General features: G+C 33.3%; 1 protein-coding gene across 9 annotated transcripts in view; it reads left to right on the forward strand.

Annotated features, from left to right (window-relative positions):
• The window catches only part of LOC126777819 (zinc finger protein castor homolog 1-like), a 92,891-nt gene that overhangs the window by 41,193 nt on the left and 29,551 nt on the right, over nt 1-22,147 (forward strand). For all 9 annotated transcript variants that reach the window (XM_050500993.1, XM_050500992.1, XM_050500997.1 and 6 more), the window contains 6 exons: nt 15,090-15,171; nt 16,256-17,153; nt 17,243-17,402; nt 17,581-17,713; nt 18,398-18,499; nt 18,775-18,841. In XM_050500993.1, the coding sequence (XP_050356950.1) occupies nt 16,298-17,153; nt 17,243-17,402; nt 17,581-17,713; nt 18,398-18,499; nt 18,775-18,841 (1,318 nt within the window). In that variant the 5' untranslated portion in view covers nt 15,090-15,171; nt 16,256-16,297. The remainder of the gene's footprint in view (nt 1-15,089; nt 15,172-16,255; nt 17,154-17,242; nt 17,403-17,580; nt 17,714-18,397; nt 18,500-18,774; nt 18,842-22,147) is intronic.

The raw sequence follows: 22,147 nt of genomic DNA on the forward strand, positions 1-22,147 counted from the left end.
GTGCGTATGTAATTAAAGTATGGAAATAGTTATATGCGTTTTGAAGTGTTTTCTTCATAAAAGTCGAGTGTCTGGGAACACTCTCGTGTCAATGAACCCGATTAATTTTTTCTACTGTTTACTAACATAGCCATATTCGATTCACGGCTGATTCATTTTGTAATATAAATAATACGTTCATTTTAACTAGACAACATAATTTGTTATATCTTAGTTTATAATAAAATAACTGTTTTAAAAACAACAATTTAATCATTATATTAATGTTTTATGCAGCACAGTGGAATACAGTTATGGCTCTTTAGCACCTCTAAAATTAAAAAAAAAAAACCTAACCAATATTTCTACATCCTGTGGTTAAGACTTCAAAAGCGTACAGCAGACAAAATAAATCTTAATAACTTAAAATTAATCTCAAAAGTTAATCTATATTACCGTGTTTTTCTAATAATAACGATTACTAAAAAAAATTGTTTATTACACTTTAGGAACCGGTAATATGAGTGTTGCGATATTTGACTTGAACGGTTAGTGAGGTCGTTAATCTCGTATGGACCAAAACTGTCTGTTGTATGAAAAATGTGGACGAAAAGCTTTGTGACGTCATCAGTTAAAACATCTAAGACTTAACAAGATAGCTATTTCACAAGATCAAATTGTCACAATGATGATTTTATCTAAAATGTCAAGAAATTCCATCGTTCAATCTAAAATTAATATAATTATTAATTACTATAAATTTTAACACAATACTAATAACAGGTCAAATTCTTAAATTTAATCTTTTATATAATACTAAACATTTATAATTAATTATTCAAAAATATATAAATGCTTTATGAACACCGAAAATATAAACAAACGATATTACGTCCGCTTAAGAATATTAAAAAAAAGCTTCACCATAATCTGTTATTTACATTTTAATATTAATTGCGTCTCATTTTCACAACTTTATTTTATTGTTGTATGATTCTTGAAATACCATTAACTAGTAAATCTATTATCTTATAATGACATTAAAATTTTATTTACATTAATTGGCAAACCGTTTAAAAGTTACCAACCTCTATTGTAAAATGAATTACTTTATAATGTAATATTTTCCACAAATACAAGATAACTATTTCGCACTGAATAAAAAAACTAGGACAATGGTACACGACTCGACTCACGACCAACCCACGGTAATTGAAAATAATAATTGAATTCGAATTAAGAATACGAAATCAGAATAGAATGCGTTCCATATTTGAAATTCGCGTGGCCGCGTACCTACGCTCTGTTCTTTTTTAAAATTTGAATTTGGAATCGTGTGTGCTCTATTGTGTAGCAAATGATATTCTCATTGCGTACTCTGTTACTTAAACTTTATAATAATTTCATATAATAATAATAATAATAATAATAATATCCTGGGACATTATTCACACACGGCCATCTGCTCCCAAATTAAGCTTGTACAAAGCTTGTACTATGGAAACCAGACAACAGATATACTACATATACTATTTTTCTTTTGTAAATACATACTTATTTAGATAATTACAACCAGACTCAGGGCAAACAGATATGTTCATGCACACAAATATCTGCCCTGGGTGGGAATCGAACCCACAACCCTCGGCGGCTCGGCTTGAGCCCTAAATATTCGCTTTCGCGATCATTTTGAACTGGTTAAATAAAAGTTGTATATCAAATTATTATTTTTGAATAGTGATCAATAGATAATAAATTACGCAAAGGAATTTACGTAAATAAGCATTACTCAACTCTGACCTAGAAGTAGTAACAAAACAAAATAGTCAATTAATAAGTTTCGAAGTATTCGCCTCCAAGTTAATTGAACCGTCGCTAGGCAAATAAAATGTATGTCTGTAGGAATGTGTGTGTGCAATCGGTCGAACGTGATGTGTGTGACAATAACTAAACACTAACACCGGAAATTTATGAATTTAAATGTGAAAAGTGTTAGGAATTTAATGACAGACTTCGAAGTAAACCACGCCATGTCTTCCTGGTGCTCTATTACATAAATATTGAATAGTTTCATTGTTTATGGTCGATCGACTGCGCATAGACAATTTTCTTAGATTTTTAACTGGCACTGTTTCCTTTTCGTCATAACAAGCGGTAATAAAAAGTTATAGCGTAATGATACTGTTACGTTTTTTTATTATGATTCGATGTTTGAAAGGTTTTAAGATAAATGAAAATTTATAGTGAAGTTTTTTTTGAACAATTCATAACATCGCATAGTTGGCCAACGCTCATACCTAATTAGGCTTCATATGACAGCTACAAGGCGTGGCCTTATAACAAACGCTGTGACACACGGACGCACAGCACGGTAATTCTCCTTTGTATGCTAATAGAGAATTATCTAGCCTCTCGAAATTGTAATCTTGAAACTTGCTTGGAATTTCTTCATCCGTTGTACGGGAATTGTACTGAAGTTGTCGCGTTGACGTTCGCTTGACGAATGAGTTGTTGGGCACGCGTTTTTAATTACGAATTGAACTTTGTTCGAAATTAAAAAAAAAATTGAAATGTAAAAAAAATATTTTTTTTTGTTTATTTATTGGAACACTATTTATATATACATGGAAATGAAATTAACTAAACAAGGTAAATAATTATTAATTTATTCCATATAGAGATGACTAATAATTAATTTTATTCCATATCTACTCGTCTCCCTTTCCCTTGGCCGTCGCCCTGTTTATGAAACCAAAAAAAAAAATGCCTACATGGCCACCCACAAAATGCTCGTATCCAATAATTTGTACTAAAATAATTTTTTTTTTTCATTTCACATAAATCCGCAAACATACATACAAAATTGAACTATTCCTAAGAAGATTAAAGTCTAATAATATGTGATTGAAATATTAGAACCGGACGTAAATGCTTTGCCTGAACAAGTTATTTGACAATTCGTGATAATCGTATTAACTTATTACGGATGTAGGATTTTTACACACAGTAATTCCTTTTTTTTCTTATACAGTCTAAGACACGTGTATTATCTGCTGTCTTAAATATAATTGCAATTTGGCTTTTATATTCTTTTTTTCTTTTCAAATCGAATTCGTTCTATTTTTAAATAATTACAAAATAGGAATCAAATATTTGACATAGAATTATTATATAGATATAATATAATTGCGTTCAGTGCTACTCTGTTGTCGATTGCGCGATACAATAAAAATCAGCCACCCGCGTATCCACCACCACCAGCATAAATGGAGCGGTGAAGAACCATCTGCTTCAGATGAGCGTCCTTTGTCCAGCAGTGGTTTTTTTTTTTAACTTTTACATAAATCGCTATAGTAAAAAAAACAACCATACTTCTGTATGTATATTGAATTGAAGGATGAAACGATAATGTTAGGAAATTATTTCTTAACACTATCTAACTCTTTATATAATTTCGAACGAATTAACGTTAAACATTATACTCATGTTTATAAATAAGTTAATTAAATAATTGTACAAGAAATATATTATTATGAATTATTTATATCATCGAAATACCCACTGGTGGTAGGGCTTTGTGCAAGCTCGTCTGGGTAGGTACCACCCACTCATCAGATATTCTACCGCAAAACAGCAGTACTTGATATTGTTGTGTTCCGGTTTGAAGGGTGAGTGAGCCAGTGTAATTACAGGCACAAGGGACATAAAATCTTAGTTCCCAAGGTTGGTGGCGCATTGGATATGTAAGCGATGGTTGACATTTCTTACAATGCCAATGTCTAAGAGCGTTGGTGACCACTTACCATCAGGTGGCCCATATGCTCGTCCGCCTTCCTATTCTATAAAAAAAAAAAAATATTCAAGTATTTTACCAAGTTAGTTATGTAAGTTATGAGGTCATACGAAATGTTACTAACTTGAACAACCGCCACGCAACAGTTAGTACACTTATCATTCTAGATACAACTACATTCAAATCATGATCATATACAATGATATCATAATTATAATCATCATATTGTATATTGATAGGAGGGAACAGCTCCCCGCGACTCCATCGGCGTAATTTTTTTTTAATTTAGGTGGACTAATATGTTACGTCTCTTGTACCGTTAGTTGCACTGACTCACTCAACATTTCAATCGGAACACAACAATAGTTATTGCTGTTTACCCGAAGCCGCAATTTAAATTCCTTGTGTTCTTATTACGATTACTTCAATAGCTTAGTTGTGATGACGTAACAAACCATCATATAGACCATCTCAATATTCACATGAAATTGTTTGCGTCGTTTCTATCGTAGTTTCCAGACGAATTCAATTTGACGTTCGAAATTCAAAATTATTAAACCGGATTATTAATTCGAATTAGTGTTCGAAATTGAAAATATAACCCTAACATTGCCCATTAAAAGAACATCAGTAACAGAACGGTTTTATTAATTATAATATATATATGCGCAATAGCATTATTAAACATATAACACCTTAGTGCAATAAGTCACTGTATTTATAATTCAGCACGTATCGCGAATAGACCAACGCATTTTAAACGTACGAGACCTTCGTTGACAGGAAAATGACGATCATTTGAAGTTAAATTAACATTTTCATATTTAAATCGGGACATTCTGTTATGAGAACGCTATGGAGATTGTATTGAATATTAACATTGATTATAATTAATGTTGCTAGTTAATAAAATTATTATCGTTGTGTGGATGTGTGATTTAAATGAATTATATGCTAGATGAGACATAATTTAATACATATATAATAATATTATAAATTCGAAAACGTTGCAAGTCTAAAGTAACGTTACGAATAGACTATGACGAATTATTGTTAGAAATGCATAGCTAACGAAATATGCTTTTTTTAATAAATCCTCTCAAAGTATAAAGGGGGTAAAAGTTAGTAATTGTTAGTGCAGATTATTATATTTTAGATATAATCAAGAATATTATTAAAAATAATACAGACAAATAAAAATGATCGAACTATATCATGAGAAAACATCTAAAACTATTCATAAATATTATCTGCTCTACCAAGTGTCTATAAATAATTTGTGTATTATCAAAGTGGGAAAATGTCATTATAATGCCCAAAAAAGATGCATCTTATCAAAATGTTACCAGCATTAAATAAACGAGCTGTTAATTTAATAATATCGCTCATTAATTTTTTTTTCGGTAATCAAAATCATAAAACTAATTTCTACTGCCTACGCGTTTTAAAATTATTCGTTCTATATATAATGAAATCAAAGTGAGATGTATGTTTGTTTATTACTGTATTATATATAATTATTAAACATTGAATAATTTTACATACGTTATTACTGTTTTATGTATTTTAATCATTAGGGTTGTAATACAGTCATTTAACCTTTATTAATAAACGGACACAATAAGGCAAAAATAATTAAAATCGGACATTTATTGCCGAATATGAGAACATTTAACCAATTAATCATATTTATATTTAAAATAATAGCTGTATTACAAAATTGAATAACATTTATTAAAATTAAAAAAAAAAATGTGTTCGAAAAAAAAAAAGAAAAAAAATACATCACATAAGTAAAGTCACGTGACGTTAATGTAATCGAAAACGACCGCCGATGGCGACTAATAAATAACCCATACAAAACCCGTCGTTTTGAAATTAATAATGTATGGAAAACAGATAACACATATCAACCTACGCGCATTACGATCTAATTAAATAACTCCGGTGTCGATTACGAATTGATAGACTTGTGTTTACATTAAAATCGAGTTAAACAACAAAATATTCCGTTAACGTAATTAGACTAAAATGATTGCTGTCCTTATTACCCGTATACATAAGAATGAGAGAACAATATTTTTAGTGGCATTTAAGATATTTTAATCAAACATTATTGTTTTAATACCTATTGTGTTATAGAAAAACTGTTGTCGAATTTGTCAAAATTCTTATATGAAAATAATAATAAAAAAAAAAAATACACGGATGCCCATTATAAATGACATTTTTAAAATCACTAATCATTTCTCCATTAAACATTTAAAAAGTTAAAAAGGTCCGTTTATATGACACGGTTCGATGAAATGTCATTTTAAATATAATTTTTAAAAAGAGAACGTCTCCGCACGAGTGCTGTTAGCCGTTCCACAAGTGATCATTATAGGCCGTAAAGTCGCCGATAAAACAGATTAGCGCCGTTTGAATATTCAAACACTTAGTTGTGAATAAAATCGTTGATGTGTTGATTTAGGGCTGACATCTTTTGATTTCATAGCTTACATTAGATTTAAAGGCTGTAAATTTTATATTTATTTTATTGTAGATATTGAATTTAAAAATATTTAGGTTATAATTTATAGCCTATTAATACAAAGTTATTATACATTTAGATTTTATTGATGTGATGCTTATAAAAAGTTATTTATTTAGAAATATTTTTTATTGAGTGGCGTAGCGTCTACGAGATTCGTAGCTCTACGTCCTACAAGGAAGCGGATGTTCGCAAGCTTCTACGTTACGTCGCTAAAGCAATATTTCCGGGAATTTGAAATAAGTTATACAGCGCATATGCAAATAGTTTTTTATGCTATATTCAACCAAGACAGAGTTGTTGTTGTAATCATTTAATGTTATGTAATAAATATTACTATATTACAAAACAGTGTATGTAAGCTTTTCGTATACATATATATATATATATATATCCATATAATTTAATTTTAAAAATACTCAAGTCATTACGTAACTCAAAACTAAAGTGATTAAAAATGTAGATGTCTATAATTAAACGAACGAGCGTAATAGTAGAGATTACGTACCTCGACCATATCTAAGTGACTAACTGTCCGTACCAAATGCCGAAGCTAATCTATTAAACGCTGTCAACTCAAAGCAAATAACCTTAAGATATAACATTACACTTATAACAACCTAAAAGCAAGTACGGTAATATAAAAAAATGGCGCGGCTCGTGCTTGTTACGCTACGCTAATTACAAAAGCGGACACACTACGTGTCGTAATCATTTATTTAGAATCGATTCATATAAACATACCGTGAAATCTCTTTTCTAAATTTAAAAGTTACTCAAACATATTTACCGGCCACAAAACAAAAATTTAAAAAGTCAACGTTCTAATTCAAAAATGGCGTTCGAATTATGATTTAAAACGTGTTCCGGAGAAACTCGACGTTTCTAAAAACGAACATCTAGCGGCGACGACCGCCGTCATTATACATACGGGTAATGAGAGGTTGACTTACGAGTAAATTGGACATTTACATAGACTAGTAGTAGTGACTAGTTAAAATAAAAACTAACAAAAACTTTCATTTTAATATATTTTTCATTGCATAACATAATAAGTGTTTTAATTCAATTGAACTTTTATATTATAATTTTTGAACATTTTAAAATTATTTATAGCATAACTAAAACAATATAATGTTACCCACCTACAAACGCCAGATGTAAGTAATAAAAAGCTCGTTATCGAGCTTTTACTTGTACTACACAAATGCCCACTCTACTCGTGTGTTGAACGAAGATAGTGTACTTCATAATAATATAATGTTTCAAATATTTCAAGGCTAACCGTTCTCAGCTGTCAATCATAATACGCTATCTGTCTTTGTCTGTTATACGCTCCGTTATATGTTTATCTCACTCGGTCGCGCTCGATCGGCCGCCTCGCCTTTATTTGAAAATTTGATTTTAAATGTGGAATGAATAAGCATTATCTTAAGGAATCCATTCTTTTATTTGAATTTTTAATTCCTTTTTTCTGGCTGACTACCGCTTTTATTTTTTCTTTTAATCATTTTTCGGCCAGGACGTACTTTTTTAAGATTTATTAGATGTGAATACGCTTGGAACTTTTTTTAAAAGTGATTAAGCCTTTTTGGTGTCGAATGAAATTTGTTTATTGCATGTTTAACACTTTTGTCGCCTCTTTAAGATAAATATTTATAGGAAATATAATATTTCAGCAGTAAAGTGAATTTGTTTATGAAATTGTACACTTGAAATATTTCTGTGTTAATGCAGCAGGAATTTCTCTCGTGTGGAATTTGTCGAGTTTGTTATTGTAAGACAATACGTTGCATTTCTAGACAAAAGTAATGCAGAGCTAGCGTCTAGATTCGCCCACGATATTTTTTATCTTAATTTATTTCATAACATATAATAAAATAAAATTACAATAAAAACAAATGTTATAATTATTATATTTCCATAAAACATTAATAATTGTATGATTATTATTGAAAATATAAATATATTTTTAAATATGGTATTTTGGTTTACGTATGGCAACATACATCCTTGTCATTAAAATGTTGACGATTCCAAGTGTAGCGTCTAGACCCACCACGATCAAATAAAAAGTCCTACGCACAAATCCGCGAATCGACACTAATCATTGTAACCGAACACCCGAGAAGTAAACGCAGAAATGTTATTGTTACATTAAGAGGACCTTAAGTTTGTTCTAAGAAGCTCATATCAAAACATACAACTGAATTGACTTGACACTTATTATTTAATTAACAAACGAAATTAACCCTTATATACCAACCAATAAGATCTATTATAAAAATCCTTTAACGCAAATAAATAATTGTCGCAATAAAGATTTGGATTTAAGTGGAAACGCTTGAAATTGGAACGCATGCGTTTACAAGAAAAATATTTGCGATTAATTGATCTTGTTTCGTTTTTATTATTAAAGTATTAAGGATTACATTTCATTGGCAAGTGGATTCTGAAATGTTGTTAATTATTTGTGTCGTTACACGCAAATATCTCGTTTCGTTTGACGGTAACGAAGACTTTTTAAAAAGTCCTTTGTTAGTCCCATGAAAAAAAAAAAACATAATATGAAACATATTCTTTAACAATGTGTGTAACAATGCGTCAAATAGGCATAGCTTATGTAGATAAGTTATGCCTATTTGACCAATTTCGGCCACGGCGGCCAATCTCAAGAGAGGCTAGCTACTGCGCAGGATATATTATAGTATAAAACTGTTTTTTATATAATAGAAAGGCGGACGATCGTATGGGCCACCTGATGGTAAGTGGTCACCAACACCCTATGGCACTGTAAGAAATGTTGACCATCGCTTACATTGCCAATGCGCCACCAACCTAAAATTTTATGTCCCTTGTGCCTGTAATTACACTGAATCACTCACCCTTCAAACCGGAACACAACAAAACCAACTGTGGGCACAAACAATGGTACTCTCTCTATTCCCTCGGACTCATAATCCGATTACTGGTGGTAGGGCTTTGTGCAAGCTCGTCTGGGTAGGTACCACCCACTCATCAGATATTCTATCGCAAAACAGCAATACTTGATATTGTTGTGTTCCGGTTTGAAGGGTGAGTGTGCCAGTGTAATTACAGGCACAAGGGATATAAAATCTTAGTTCCCAAGGTTGGTGGCGCATTGGCTATAAGCGATGGTTGACATTTCTTACAATGCCAATGTCTAAGGGCGTTTGGTGACCACTTACCATCAGGTGGCCCATATGCTCGTCCACCTTCCTATTCTATAAAAAAAAAAAAGATATTACCGCAAATACGACACGATTTTACGTGTTTTCTGAGGCACGGGAGTGTACACATTTCCAACGTCACTCTGGACAGCTATTGAGAACAGAAATGTTTAACGGTAAAAGCCCAAACTTTTCTCGGGATCTGCCTTATATCTAGATACAAAACCAACGAGACAGCCGCTAGAACTAAATAAGCATAATAGTCATAACACGGAAAGCTGTATAATTGATTGAGCGACGCATTGTTTTCCTTCGCGGAAGAATTTTTCCCAGTCGTGGCAACTTAAAAGGTCGCTTAAAGTTTAATACTATAAATTTTCTTAGCAATATTACTTCATCCATATAGATATATTTATAGTGACTTGACTTTGACGAGCCGGTTGGCGTGGATGGTGGCTTGCCTTTCACGCCGAAGGTTGTGGATTCGATTCCCACCCAAACATTTGTGTGCATGAACATGTCTGTTCGTCCTGAGTCTGGGTGTAATTATCTATATAAGTATGTATTTATAAAAGAAAAGTAGTATATGTAGTATATCAGTTGTCTGGTTTCCAAAGTACAAGCTTTGTACAAGCTTAATTTGGGATCAGATGGCCGTGTGTGAAAAATGTTCCAGGATATTATTATTATTATAATGAATTCATTATATAACTAATATTATAAACGCGACAGTAAGTTTGTTTGTTATGCTTCCAAGTTTTAATTACTCAACCGATCTAGTAATTTTGAATACATATAATAGAAAAGTACATAGGGTACCTAGCACTTGACCAACACATAACCCCCATTCCCTTACACGCGGGGGAAGTGGTATATGGTATATACATAAATTTCTACATATCCATACATTAATTTATAATATTGAATCTATAAATTCGATAAAATTCCCAATATGTCGCCCAGTCACAATAACCAATCAGCGTACGAGACGCGTAAGTATATTTCGAGTAATACATATTAATTCGTAATGACGCTAGATCACCGAAGGGCCGTATTATCCTCGACACGTACACAGGCTGAGTAAATCCATAAACGTGTTAACTGAGACCATAAATGTTTAACATGCCTTTTTTGCACCAACCTTGGTCCAAACAATATCCAATAATAACAATAAAACCGTCACAATTACATGCGCGAGCGCATTATTAATATTGATCGGGACCAAGATGGCGGACAAGATGGCCGAAGGACGACGGAAGTGGCTTAATAGGCGGATTTTTCATAAGAATTTCGGTTACATGAAGTTTATTAATGTGTCGTTTATAATAAATCAGTTTTTACAGCTTAATACATTTATAAGTTGGTGTCTCATTAAAGTTTCGCTGATGTTATGGAAGAATAACCTTTCAATTTTTATGGTACCACTAAATTTTGTACACAATACGACATGGTTGTATGTTGTATTGTGTGTAACTGACGTCCTGTTTTGAGGAACCATGTGCAAAAAAATTGGACGCTAAAATATATTTTTTCGAGAATCAATGTATAAAAATATAAATGTTTGTGTTTAGTTTTATATATATATAGGCACTTGTAGGTTAGTGGTGTTTACGTCATATCCTGAATCGCTAGTAAAGCCGTGGGTTTTGCTAGTATATAAATCAAATATCTAACACAGACAATGCGAAAAGTAAAAGTATAATCAAAGTCATAAACACAATAGATTTGACACTCAGTATTATATATTTTATACCTTACAAAATACATAGCAGTTAAGAAATAATTACGTCACTTTAATTGCAATTACATGACCTTTTACACTTTACATAACTAACTATAGACAAAGAGCTTAATAAAACTTTTTGTTCCATAGACAATGACTCTATTCTGTTATAAATATTCAAGGCTAAAAACAAATAGATTATTATATAGATCTATTGATATAAAGAAAAGATTTTGGGGCAGTGTCTCAAAGGTTTTTAATAGTAATTTAAGCGAAGCGTTAATCAACCATATGATATATAACTGAAATGGCTCGACCATTTCAAAACGAGAAATAGTATGCAATTTCTTTCTTTTTTATATAATTTAAAAGTGTTTTTAATAATTACCCTTCCAGCATTATGTATAAAGCTGCAACCACACTGATGCTATTGTTTAATATCAAATCGTATTTAATTTGATGATATAAACACAATTTTCATTTTAACATGAATATATAAAACATTGGAATGTTTGGCACAACTATCGAATATCGATAACAAATATTCGAAAAATTCTATCACGTACATATAAAGAGTATATCGATAAACATATTCATACTTAGCACACTCGATATATACCTAAATATATACAAACGAGGCAATCATATACAAAAATAAAACTTAAATCCGTCCATTGTTTCTTAGAAATGCGAGTGACGTGACATGTTGACATTTCTCAGTTGTCGATGTCGAATAACTTGTGATATGACAACTAGAGACGGGATTTTATCGATATGTGTCAATCGTTATAAATTTGAAACACGTTCTTCTAAGCTTTATGATATGAAGCAACTTTATGATGAAAAAAAAAATAGTTATGTACCAATGATGGATAACAAGGGCTTCACAAACATTGCTCCAACGTAGGTAGGGGGAAATTACGTTACGCTATTTCATCAGACACACGCAGTAGGGCTATTCTGTAAGAACAAACTCAAACTCACCGCAAACGTGATGTTAGATATTGATATGCGACATTGACCATAATAATCATAACATTTCAAGAATACACATATCAAAATGGTATATCACCATAAGTCGATTGTCACCATGTCACGTGAGTAATGTAAACGAGATAAGTCAGCTGTGATCGACCAGTACCCCTCGAGAACCCCTTCTGTAAATATCTATACGGTCTACTAGCCCATCTTGAATTTATCTAGATTTAACTTAAATCATAAGCATTCACTAGTGGCTTTGGGCAAGACCGTCTGATTAATTACCGCTAGAATTGTTGCGTTTCGGTTTTAAGGATGAGTTTGCCAGTGTAACTACAGGCACAAGGGACATAACAACTTAGGTCCCAAGATTGGTAGCGCATTGGTTTGTAAGTACCAACGTCTATGGGCGATGGTGTCCACTTATCATCTAGTGGCCCATTTGTCCGTCCGTTTGTCTTTAACATAAAAAGGCATATTTTTATTTAATAAACCGTTTTTTGTTTCAAATCATTAGCACAAAATATTACTTAACGTTAAAGTTTTTTTTATTTAACAAAGTTTACTCGGAAAAATGATATATCGAATGTTTAACGAACACTCGGCAAAAACTCCAAGTACACTTTTTGTGTTGAAAAACTCGAGCTTGTGAAATCAATGGACATGATTAAACAATTTATTTGAATATATTTTATATAATTAACTAGTGTTCCGCCTGAGGCATTTGCAGTGTGAAATACTCCTGAAACGTGTATGGAAAGTTTGATAATAATCGGCTTAGTAATTAAAACGTGAAAACGTAACAAACAGACTCACTCACTCGTATTTATATTATTCGATAGTTTTTATAGTTATTTAACATATAAATAATCGTGGATGTATTTATCTGACGAACAGAGCATTGGACATGTAAAAAGTTTAATTGGGAGAATGTAACATTCATTTTTATAAGTATTCAAATCAGTGGTCAATATTAACAAAAATATATGATTACACAAAATGTTGCCAGATAAAAATATAAATTTAGCGTAAGTAAGCCAGTAAGTATCCCACTGCTGGACAAAGGTCTTCTTTCCTTTTGAGAAGGTTTGGACCTTATTCTACCAGGATTCCATCCCTTCAGGATTCCTAAGGACGTTTGTCTTCACCGTTGATCACGATAAACATTCGAAAAATCTGATGCTTTGTCGGTTTTGAATCCCTAACCTGAACCTTTGAACTTTTCGTTAGCATTCACGTGTTCAAGCCACGAGCCACTCTGTATTATATAAAATAGTTATTCAATTCATCGTAGCACTACTCTCGATGTTTAAAAAGTTTAATTAAAATATTAGTAATTCGATGTACACTTTATAAATAAGTACAATATAAGTAAGCGCTTCAAATACAAAATAAATTGTATATGCTTTTTAAATACTTATGTTGTGTGTGTATATATTAATTATTGTACTTAATTGATATGTTTATGATTAATTTGTCCTCTGGAAAGAATCGGTCAAGGCTGCCCACTTCAAGGATTAGAACTGCGTAACAGATAACACAAGCCTCACTCTCATAGTCGTGGGGTGACAATCCGACACCACCGGAACAGGCCCAAGAGTAGTACCGTTAGTCCCGTCTAACGGAACTAACCTTGGGCCTGACTATACTACCTAAAATCTTAACAGCTTCATTAATGTCCAAAATCTATTGATTAATTTAAACTACCCAAGCAGTGTTTTATTCTACCCACTTATCTAGTGGATAGCTTAATGACTGTACCATAACACACATCCTGATTCCACGTTGAAACCTGACAAGGGTACCCTCTTGATTAGTCAGAGGAAATGACTAATTCGCCATAAGACCTCTTGTATTTATATCAATAATTACTCGTGAACACTTTTCTATGTTGTTTTATGTCCGGTTATTATATAAAAATGGTATGATGGTAGAATACTGTAATTAAGTAACGATCGGTTAATGATGTACAATAACTTTAAAATATAGAAATCAATATGTTTTACATATAATTTTATATTAGGGTTTTGTGTAAGCCGATCTGGATTGGTACCGCTCACTTAGTTATTCTGGCGCTGAGCAGCATTACTTAGTATTGTTGTGTTCCGGTTTGAAGTAAGGTTCCGGGTCCTGTGAGTGAGCCAGTGTAATTACAAGCACAAGAGACATCTTATCGTTTATCAAAGTTGGTGGCGCGTTGTGAAGTAAGGAATGTTTAATATTTTATTTATATGCGATGGTGACCGCTTACCATCTATTACCAAATCGGCCATTTTGTTAGTCTACCTACATATTGTAAATGGAAAAATTATTAAAAATCAAATGTCACAAACATTAGAAATATTATTTGTGAAGTGAAAACGTCTCGATAACTAGTCTGATTATAACCGCGTCCGAAGGCCGTAAGTGTTTAATGAGTAATTGTATACCGATGTAACTTATTTCGACTCGAATACAAGTTTATTTTTTTTATAGACACGCTCTCAGCTCGTTTTCTCGAAAACAGATCTTATATGTTAAATATAATTAATTTCGTAGCGAGTTGATCGATGCGTGATACTTTGTGTTTTTTATCGCTATTTTTTAAATTACAGCGAATTACGTCAATTCGTCTAGAAAACGGGACGGCTTTTTTTTATATTCGTATCGTTTTACGCGAATTTAGCGTGTTCGGCGATTTTATTATAGCTTCGAATTCCTTGACCGCTTTGTTAATATTAATCTTAAGGCAATCTCGAGTTTTTTTTTTAATAATATACAATTACCAAACTGGAGTAATTACCTACGTTTCTATTACACGATATTGCTAAATTATTAAGTTTTTTAAAATATCTTATTAGGTAGATTTAATTTGTTTGTAATAAAACGTTTAAAGTTTTTTTTTTGTTTTAGGTTATCTTTTGGCTGATCGAAGACTGAAATAGAAACATACTAAGCCAATTAGGATGTAACTGAACAGAAAATTAATTCCTTGGTAAGTGTTTTTTTTTTCAACATGGCGTTTAATTGGCGCTAAGATAGTTTGATAGGGATTCATGAAAAATCATTGTTTTGAAGTATTTGAATGTTACTTGTGTCAGGTTGCAAAGTGGGCTGTTTAGTTTTTAAAATTTTAATATTGATTTAGTTTAAATAAATAAATTACACCTTATCTAAATAAATAGTGAAACTGTATCTGTTATCTGGACATGCAACGTTTTTATACAGATTAATCGTGTGGGAACTTTTCATCGATACAAAAAACTCATGAAAAAAACTCGCTATTCATTTCAAATTCTCCACTGCAAGTTTACCCACGACTTGACGCCAGACAACATTAGGAAAAAGTGCTAATGTAAATGTGTCAAAAACGCCGAATTAGTGTTTTCATATCTTTTGATAACTAAATGAATGAAATTAATGATAACTTAGATTATTTCTTATGGTAAAAAATAAAAAGATTTCTTGGAAATACCATAAAATTTCAACTTCCGCGTAGACGAAAGGGTAACAGTTCCAAGTAGATCAAAACTATATTATATATTTATGTATTTAAGTTGGAGACTTTGTATGATTGAATACACTTATCTCAGGATCAAGCAGCTCTATTTGCGTTAGGGAATCCGTTTATCGAGGAAGGTTATATTATGCTACAAAACTAAGGAGTTGACTACCTAACAATAACCTGAGTCAATGGCAAACTGTATGAAACAGGCGTATAATCTTAACCGTGGATGAAACCTCGGGTCACAACTAGCAGCTATTAATAATAATCGATACAACATTCAATCGTTGCCAGTAAAAGTTCGAAGGTGAATGACCTCAGTCATTACATAAATACATTGAAATCAATTTATTATTTTCAAACAACGAAGAGAAAATTTTAAAACGAAATCAAAACATTCTTCAGTATTCAGCTAATCTCAGCATCAACAAAAGACTATTGTCTCCCCTCGACACATTGTCTCAATTTAAATCGAACCAAAATGAATCACTGTTATTATTGGATACTAAAATGTGTTGAATTCATATTTTATTGTTTGTAATCTTATGAAACTTACCGTCCCGTATTGTTACAGGTCGGACTCGCTTAAAGTCGCGGTGATCGGAGGCCGAGAGCGATGACTACTGCGATGGCAGCTCACCAGGAATCTATACATGAAAGACTGAAGCCTGGACCGGAGGAACCTTTGTATCTGCACCATGGCTCGACCTGGAACACGGAGAACTCCGACCATCAAGAGGAACACAGCACGGACATGTCTCCATACTACAATATGCCAAAAAGGAACAAACGGAAGAATTTTAAGCCGAGATGTGCCCCTAACGCGACGACGTTCTCCGACGAATCGAACGGAGCTAATTGTGAGACAGGCTCTGTTAATGGAAACGAGAGAACCACTCCGGAACAAGTCGAGGATGAAAGAGACGAAGCGAGTTACGCTAAGATAGGTGTCAAGAACTTTAGTCTATTAAAAAGCGGTGCAGTCGACCTAAGTAGGAGATTAAGTACCGACTCAAATGAAAACATAGAAACGAATTACCAAAATAGTCCAGACGAGAAGAAAGTCGATTCATTTCAGCGCTCGTATATACACAGCTTACAAATGAACAGAGATGCTGAAAAGGATCGCACAATATTAAAAGTTAGTAATTTACAAAACAAAACATTCTGTGCCAAAAATCCCTTCGCTATATCCCAGTTAATTAAGACAAATTCACCCCCAAGGAGACGGGAGTCTGATTCGGATGACGAGATTAAAGGTCAGGACATAAATGTTAACGAGAGACTTGAGAACCAGGACGTGGTTGAGAATGAGGGTCAGCAGAACGGTGACGCTTCCAACGCCACCAATAGAATCTTAAGGGATTACGCTATGAATACCATGAAAGAACTACTCGGAATCTACGGGCTGTCGTCGAATGAAGTAGCTGATGCTATAAGTGGGCAGATAAGAGCGTTGGAGGCACTTCAAGGTAAGATGGTATTTGATATTAACAACAGCAAACATAATAATGAGTCATATAATTTTTTATTTCAATATTAACAAACATCTTTTCAACAGGTAAACCGTTCACCCAGTTACCTCTGAGTCTGAAACGACGTCACGATTCTGGTGATGGAACTGACAGGAGTTTCCGGAGATCATCATCAGCTACTGAAGACGAGGGTTCGACTAATATTACACCTCCGAAGACACCAGATAATGATATAGAAGCTCAGAGGTAAATAATATTAATTTATACGTAACTATAATTTCACAGTTTCGCATCTCGTTTTATATAAATCTTTGAGTACAATCGACATGTTCAACTCAGCTATCTAACTTTTCCAAAATGAAAATAGGCAATTATTGTAATATTATATCAAAGGTGTAATAAGTTTCGTATTTTTTATATTTAGACAAAGGGCACTTCAAATTATCAATCAGCAGTCAATGAGGCTGTTCCGATCACAAAACCAGGAGGAGGAGGCCAGTTCTGATGATGGAGACCAAACCTTGGATCTCAGCGTGTCCAGAGATACAGACGGACAGGTATTAAAGTTGTAAAACGCCTTATTAATTCTACTTTTAGTAAAATAACTAAATATTGTCAGTATCAGTAATAGCCTGGTAATGTCCCACTGCTGGGCTAAGGCCTCCTCTCCCTTTTGAGGAGAAGGTTTGGAGCTTATTCCACCACGCTACTCCAATGCGGGTTGGTAGAATACACATGTGGCAGAATTTCAATGTAATTAGACACATGCAGGTTTCCTCACGATGTTTTCCTTCACCGTCAACCACGAGAGGAATTATAAACACAAATTAAGCACATGAACATTCAGTGGTGCTTGCCAGGGTTTGAATCCACGATCATCGGTTAAGATTCACGCGTTCCAACCACTATTATTACCAAATATTGAATCAAAGTTAAAATCTAAATATATTTCATTAAGTACTTAAGAAGTACTTTTAAATCGTTTTACAAGATAACATTAAATATAAAACCATCGTTAGTTCAAAATGTAGATTCTACTGAGTACAACCGTCAAAAGATAATATTTTCCACTAATTAAATTACTTAGAAAATAACAATAAAGTTTTAACAAAATATTATCATTTTTGATCGATGAGATGAATCATATATTATTAATTATTAACACACTAATAATTTAATATTAATTTATTGAACGACTTTTATTTTAAGCTTTTAGTAATAGCTATAATTTTTACCCGTAGGAACAGTCGACAACTTCGAGCGCCGGCAACAGTGTATCGGAGTTCGAACAACAAAGTATTTTAATGAGGAAGAATCTTGAGGACTTAGCTAACTTACAAATGGTCAGTTCATTTATAATCTATAATAAAATATTTATATATTTGTATTTAACTAACGATAAACTTTATTAGTACCAAAGGTGGTTTATAAAGTTTTGTTTTTAATATTATGATGATATTAAAATTTAATGAGTAGCGATGTCAAATGCCGCAATTGATGAAAAATAAAGGAAATATTAATAAATCCTCGAAAACAGGCGTAATTAATATTATAGTTAAAAAAAAAAGGGAATCAAGATTTTACAAAAAATAAATTATATAGTTTTATTTGTTTTTAGAACTTCTTCCAAAAACAATCAATGATGGACGGCGATGATTCACAAGAAAGAAAACTCCAGGCCAGTGGTAAGTCATCAAAGCATTATTCACCTCTATATACCTTCAACAGAACAAATGCATAACGTTATATACCATAATATACTAAATACCTCTATGCAAATATTCATATCGACATATATTTCATCTTACGTTTTATTTATCATAAATAAATGTATTGATTAAATAAAATTATTCCTATAGTGAAGATAAATCAATATTTTCCCCTTTTTTAAACTGGCAACAATAAAAACAGATATTTAATTGTGAACGATATTGGAATCATTGAAAAAAACGCTTTTTTTATCATGCGAATGGTTTATAAAGTAAGTTATAGCTTAGAGATAGAAGAACATAATCCACACCTTATATAGGTGTTAGGTAAATAAATACAAATACAGATAATTATCGTAAGCGCGCTAAATAAAAGAAAACCTTAAGATTGTGTAAACACGAGAAAAACGTTTCAAAGTGTGACACATTTTCAACGATAATTGTTCTAATTCTCACTAAGAGTATAATTAGTGTCAGGAGCGATGCTCAGTTTAGCGGACATTACAATGTATAAATGTTGCAATATTTAAATTGGTAATACCACACACTTGGAAGGGTTTTAATCGCGTCTGTATACTCCAACTCATCATATATAAAAAGCTTAAAATATTATCTTATAATCATTGTTTTTCATGTCTAAAAATAGGCTTCATAGGTCTATGTACTAGCTTAAAAGTACTTATTACGAGCCCGTCTAGTTAGGTATAACCTTCTAAACACATATTCTACCGCTAAACAAAAATACAGTGTATTGATGTGTTCCGGGTTGAAGGGTGAGTGAGCCAGTTTAACTACAGGCCTAAAAGACATTAGCTCCCAAGGTGGGTGACGAATTGACGGTCTATGGGTGGTGGTGACTACTTACCATCAGGTGGCCCAATTGCCAGTCTGACAAACTATACATTGTATAATAATATAAGTGACCAGCAAAAAGCCCAGATCACATTATAGTGCGAAGGCATCTATCAGCTCGCATTGGAGCAACGTCGTAGAATACGTCTTAAACATTATTCTTGACATGAGGCATATATATAGCCATTAGTAGAATGTTTACTGGTAGATACATTACTATACTCGCGACCGTTGAAAATATATATATATGTGCAAAAAAAAGTAAATTAAGTATGTTATCATTCAGATCAAGTCTTTAATGCAAGTGTATCCTTATTAAAAGTAATATATAAGTAATTGTTTGAAATACGATTTATATAAATATATAAATATGTATATATATGTAATGTAAATTACATGATATAATCAACAGTTAAAATCTCTTGACTGAAGATAGAATTAAAAAAAAAAAACGTGTAACATGTTTTTGTAATGGTATTAGCATAATTGCTATGTTGTTTAATTTCAAAGTATCCTACTTAATATTCCATTATTTTAATACATTTAAATAAATAATTTAAAATACGAATAATATAGACGAAAAATATTATTGTTCGAAATTTAAATTAATAAAAGTTTGTCTCGTATTTGGCGGCAATTTTGAAGAAACTAAGATATTCAATATACTAGTTAATTGTCACTAGAACAATGGAACTAATTGAAAATTTTGACCTACGCACGCTAACAGTTGAAGTTAAATAAAAAGCTTTGAGTAATATTTAGCTATAATTCAAGATAACACGAGAAATAACAATCATTTGATAATTCTAATTATTTAAAAATCTAAAATGAAATATTCGCTTATTATCGATAACATCTTTGAAAAAAATAAATATTTATTTTAAAAATGGAATACTTTCTTACTATCGATTACACTGACGCCTTTTTTTCATCTGTGCATTTCAATATATACCAAAAGCTTTTTTTTTTTTTTTTTTTTTTTTATATCGCCGGGAGGGCAAATGACTCAACTCCACCTGATGGTAAGTGGTAGTAGAGTCCAAACGCGACGACGGCCAGTACAGACGGGAAAAACGTTCTGCACTAGCCGCCTTCGCCTTGCCGGCCCGCAAGATGCCTCTTCACGCCTCGTTTGAAGGAACCCGGGTTGTAAGAGGAGGGGAATACGTGAGCTGGTAAGGAATTCCATTTTTTGGAAGTGCGACAAAGAAAGGAGTTGCCAAATTTCTTTGTTCGCGATGGAATTGATGTCACAGTTAGGCGGTGACATCGAGAACCAGCTCGCGTGGACTTAAGAAGGAAGGGGGAAGCAGGAATTAGAGAGAATAATTCCTCAGAGCACTCGCCGTGATACAGTCGATAGAAAGCGCTCAGTGCTGCTATCTCACGACGCAATTGTAAAGGTTCAAGGGTGTTTGAGACCTTTACGTCGCCAATAATGCGTACGGCACGTCGCTGCAACCGGTCCAAGGCCTCAAGTAGGTACTTAGCGGAGCCATCCCAAAGGTGCGAGCAATATTCCACGCAAGACCGTACCTGTGTTTTGTACAGCAGGCACAGTTGTTGTGGCGTGAAAAAGCGCCGCACCTTGTTCAGAACTCCGAGTTTCCGTGAAGCTGTTTTTATAACAGCCTCGATGTAATCCCTTGGACTAAGGTCGCAGCGAACGTCAATCCCCAGCATGGCGATTTTGCTTTGCATCACCAGCGGAGTACCACAGAGGGAGGGAAGAGGGGAAAATGTTGACTTTTTCGCCGTGAGAGCGCATACCTGTGTTTTCTTGGCATTAAACTCAACAAGATTATCAGAGCCCCATTTGGCGATGAGATCTAATGTCCTATCGAGTTCAATGACAAGATTCTCCCGCCTCTCCTCAGTTTCCGCCCGCCCAGCCACTGCGCGTCCGTGGTATCCACCATGCACTGTACTATCATCTGCATAGCAATGTATGTTCCCAAGGGAGAGCATATCATTGATATGCAAAAGAAAGAGTGTGGGAGATAGCACAGATCCCTGGGGGACCCCAGCATTCACTACATAGAATTGTGAAGCGCAACCATCTACTAAAACACGAAGGCTACGCTTGTGTAGGAAGCTGGCAATCCAGGTGCATAGCTGAGCAGGCAGACCATATGCCGGTAGCTTGGAGAGAAGACTTCTGTGCCAGACCCTGTCGAAAGCCTTGGAGATATCGAGGCTGACAGCCAACGATTCTCCATGCTTGTCGATAGCTTCACCCCAGAGGTGTGTTACGTACGCTAGAAGATCACCTGTGGACCGTTTTGGTCGAAACCCGTACTGACGATCATTAATTAGACAGTGATCTTCTAGGTAATGGATCAGTTGGTTGTTTAAAATCCGTTCCATCACCTTACAAAGTACTGAGGTGATAGCTATTGGCCGATAATTTGCCGGGTCAGACCGATCCCC

Source organism: Nymphalis io, chromosome 24, assembly GCF_905147045.1.
Source record: "Nymphalis io chromosome 24, ilAglIoxx1.1, whole genome shotgun sequence".
Lineage (NCBI taxonomy): Eukaryota > Metazoa > Arthropoda > Insecta > Lepidoptera > Nymphalidae > Nymphalis > Nymphalis io.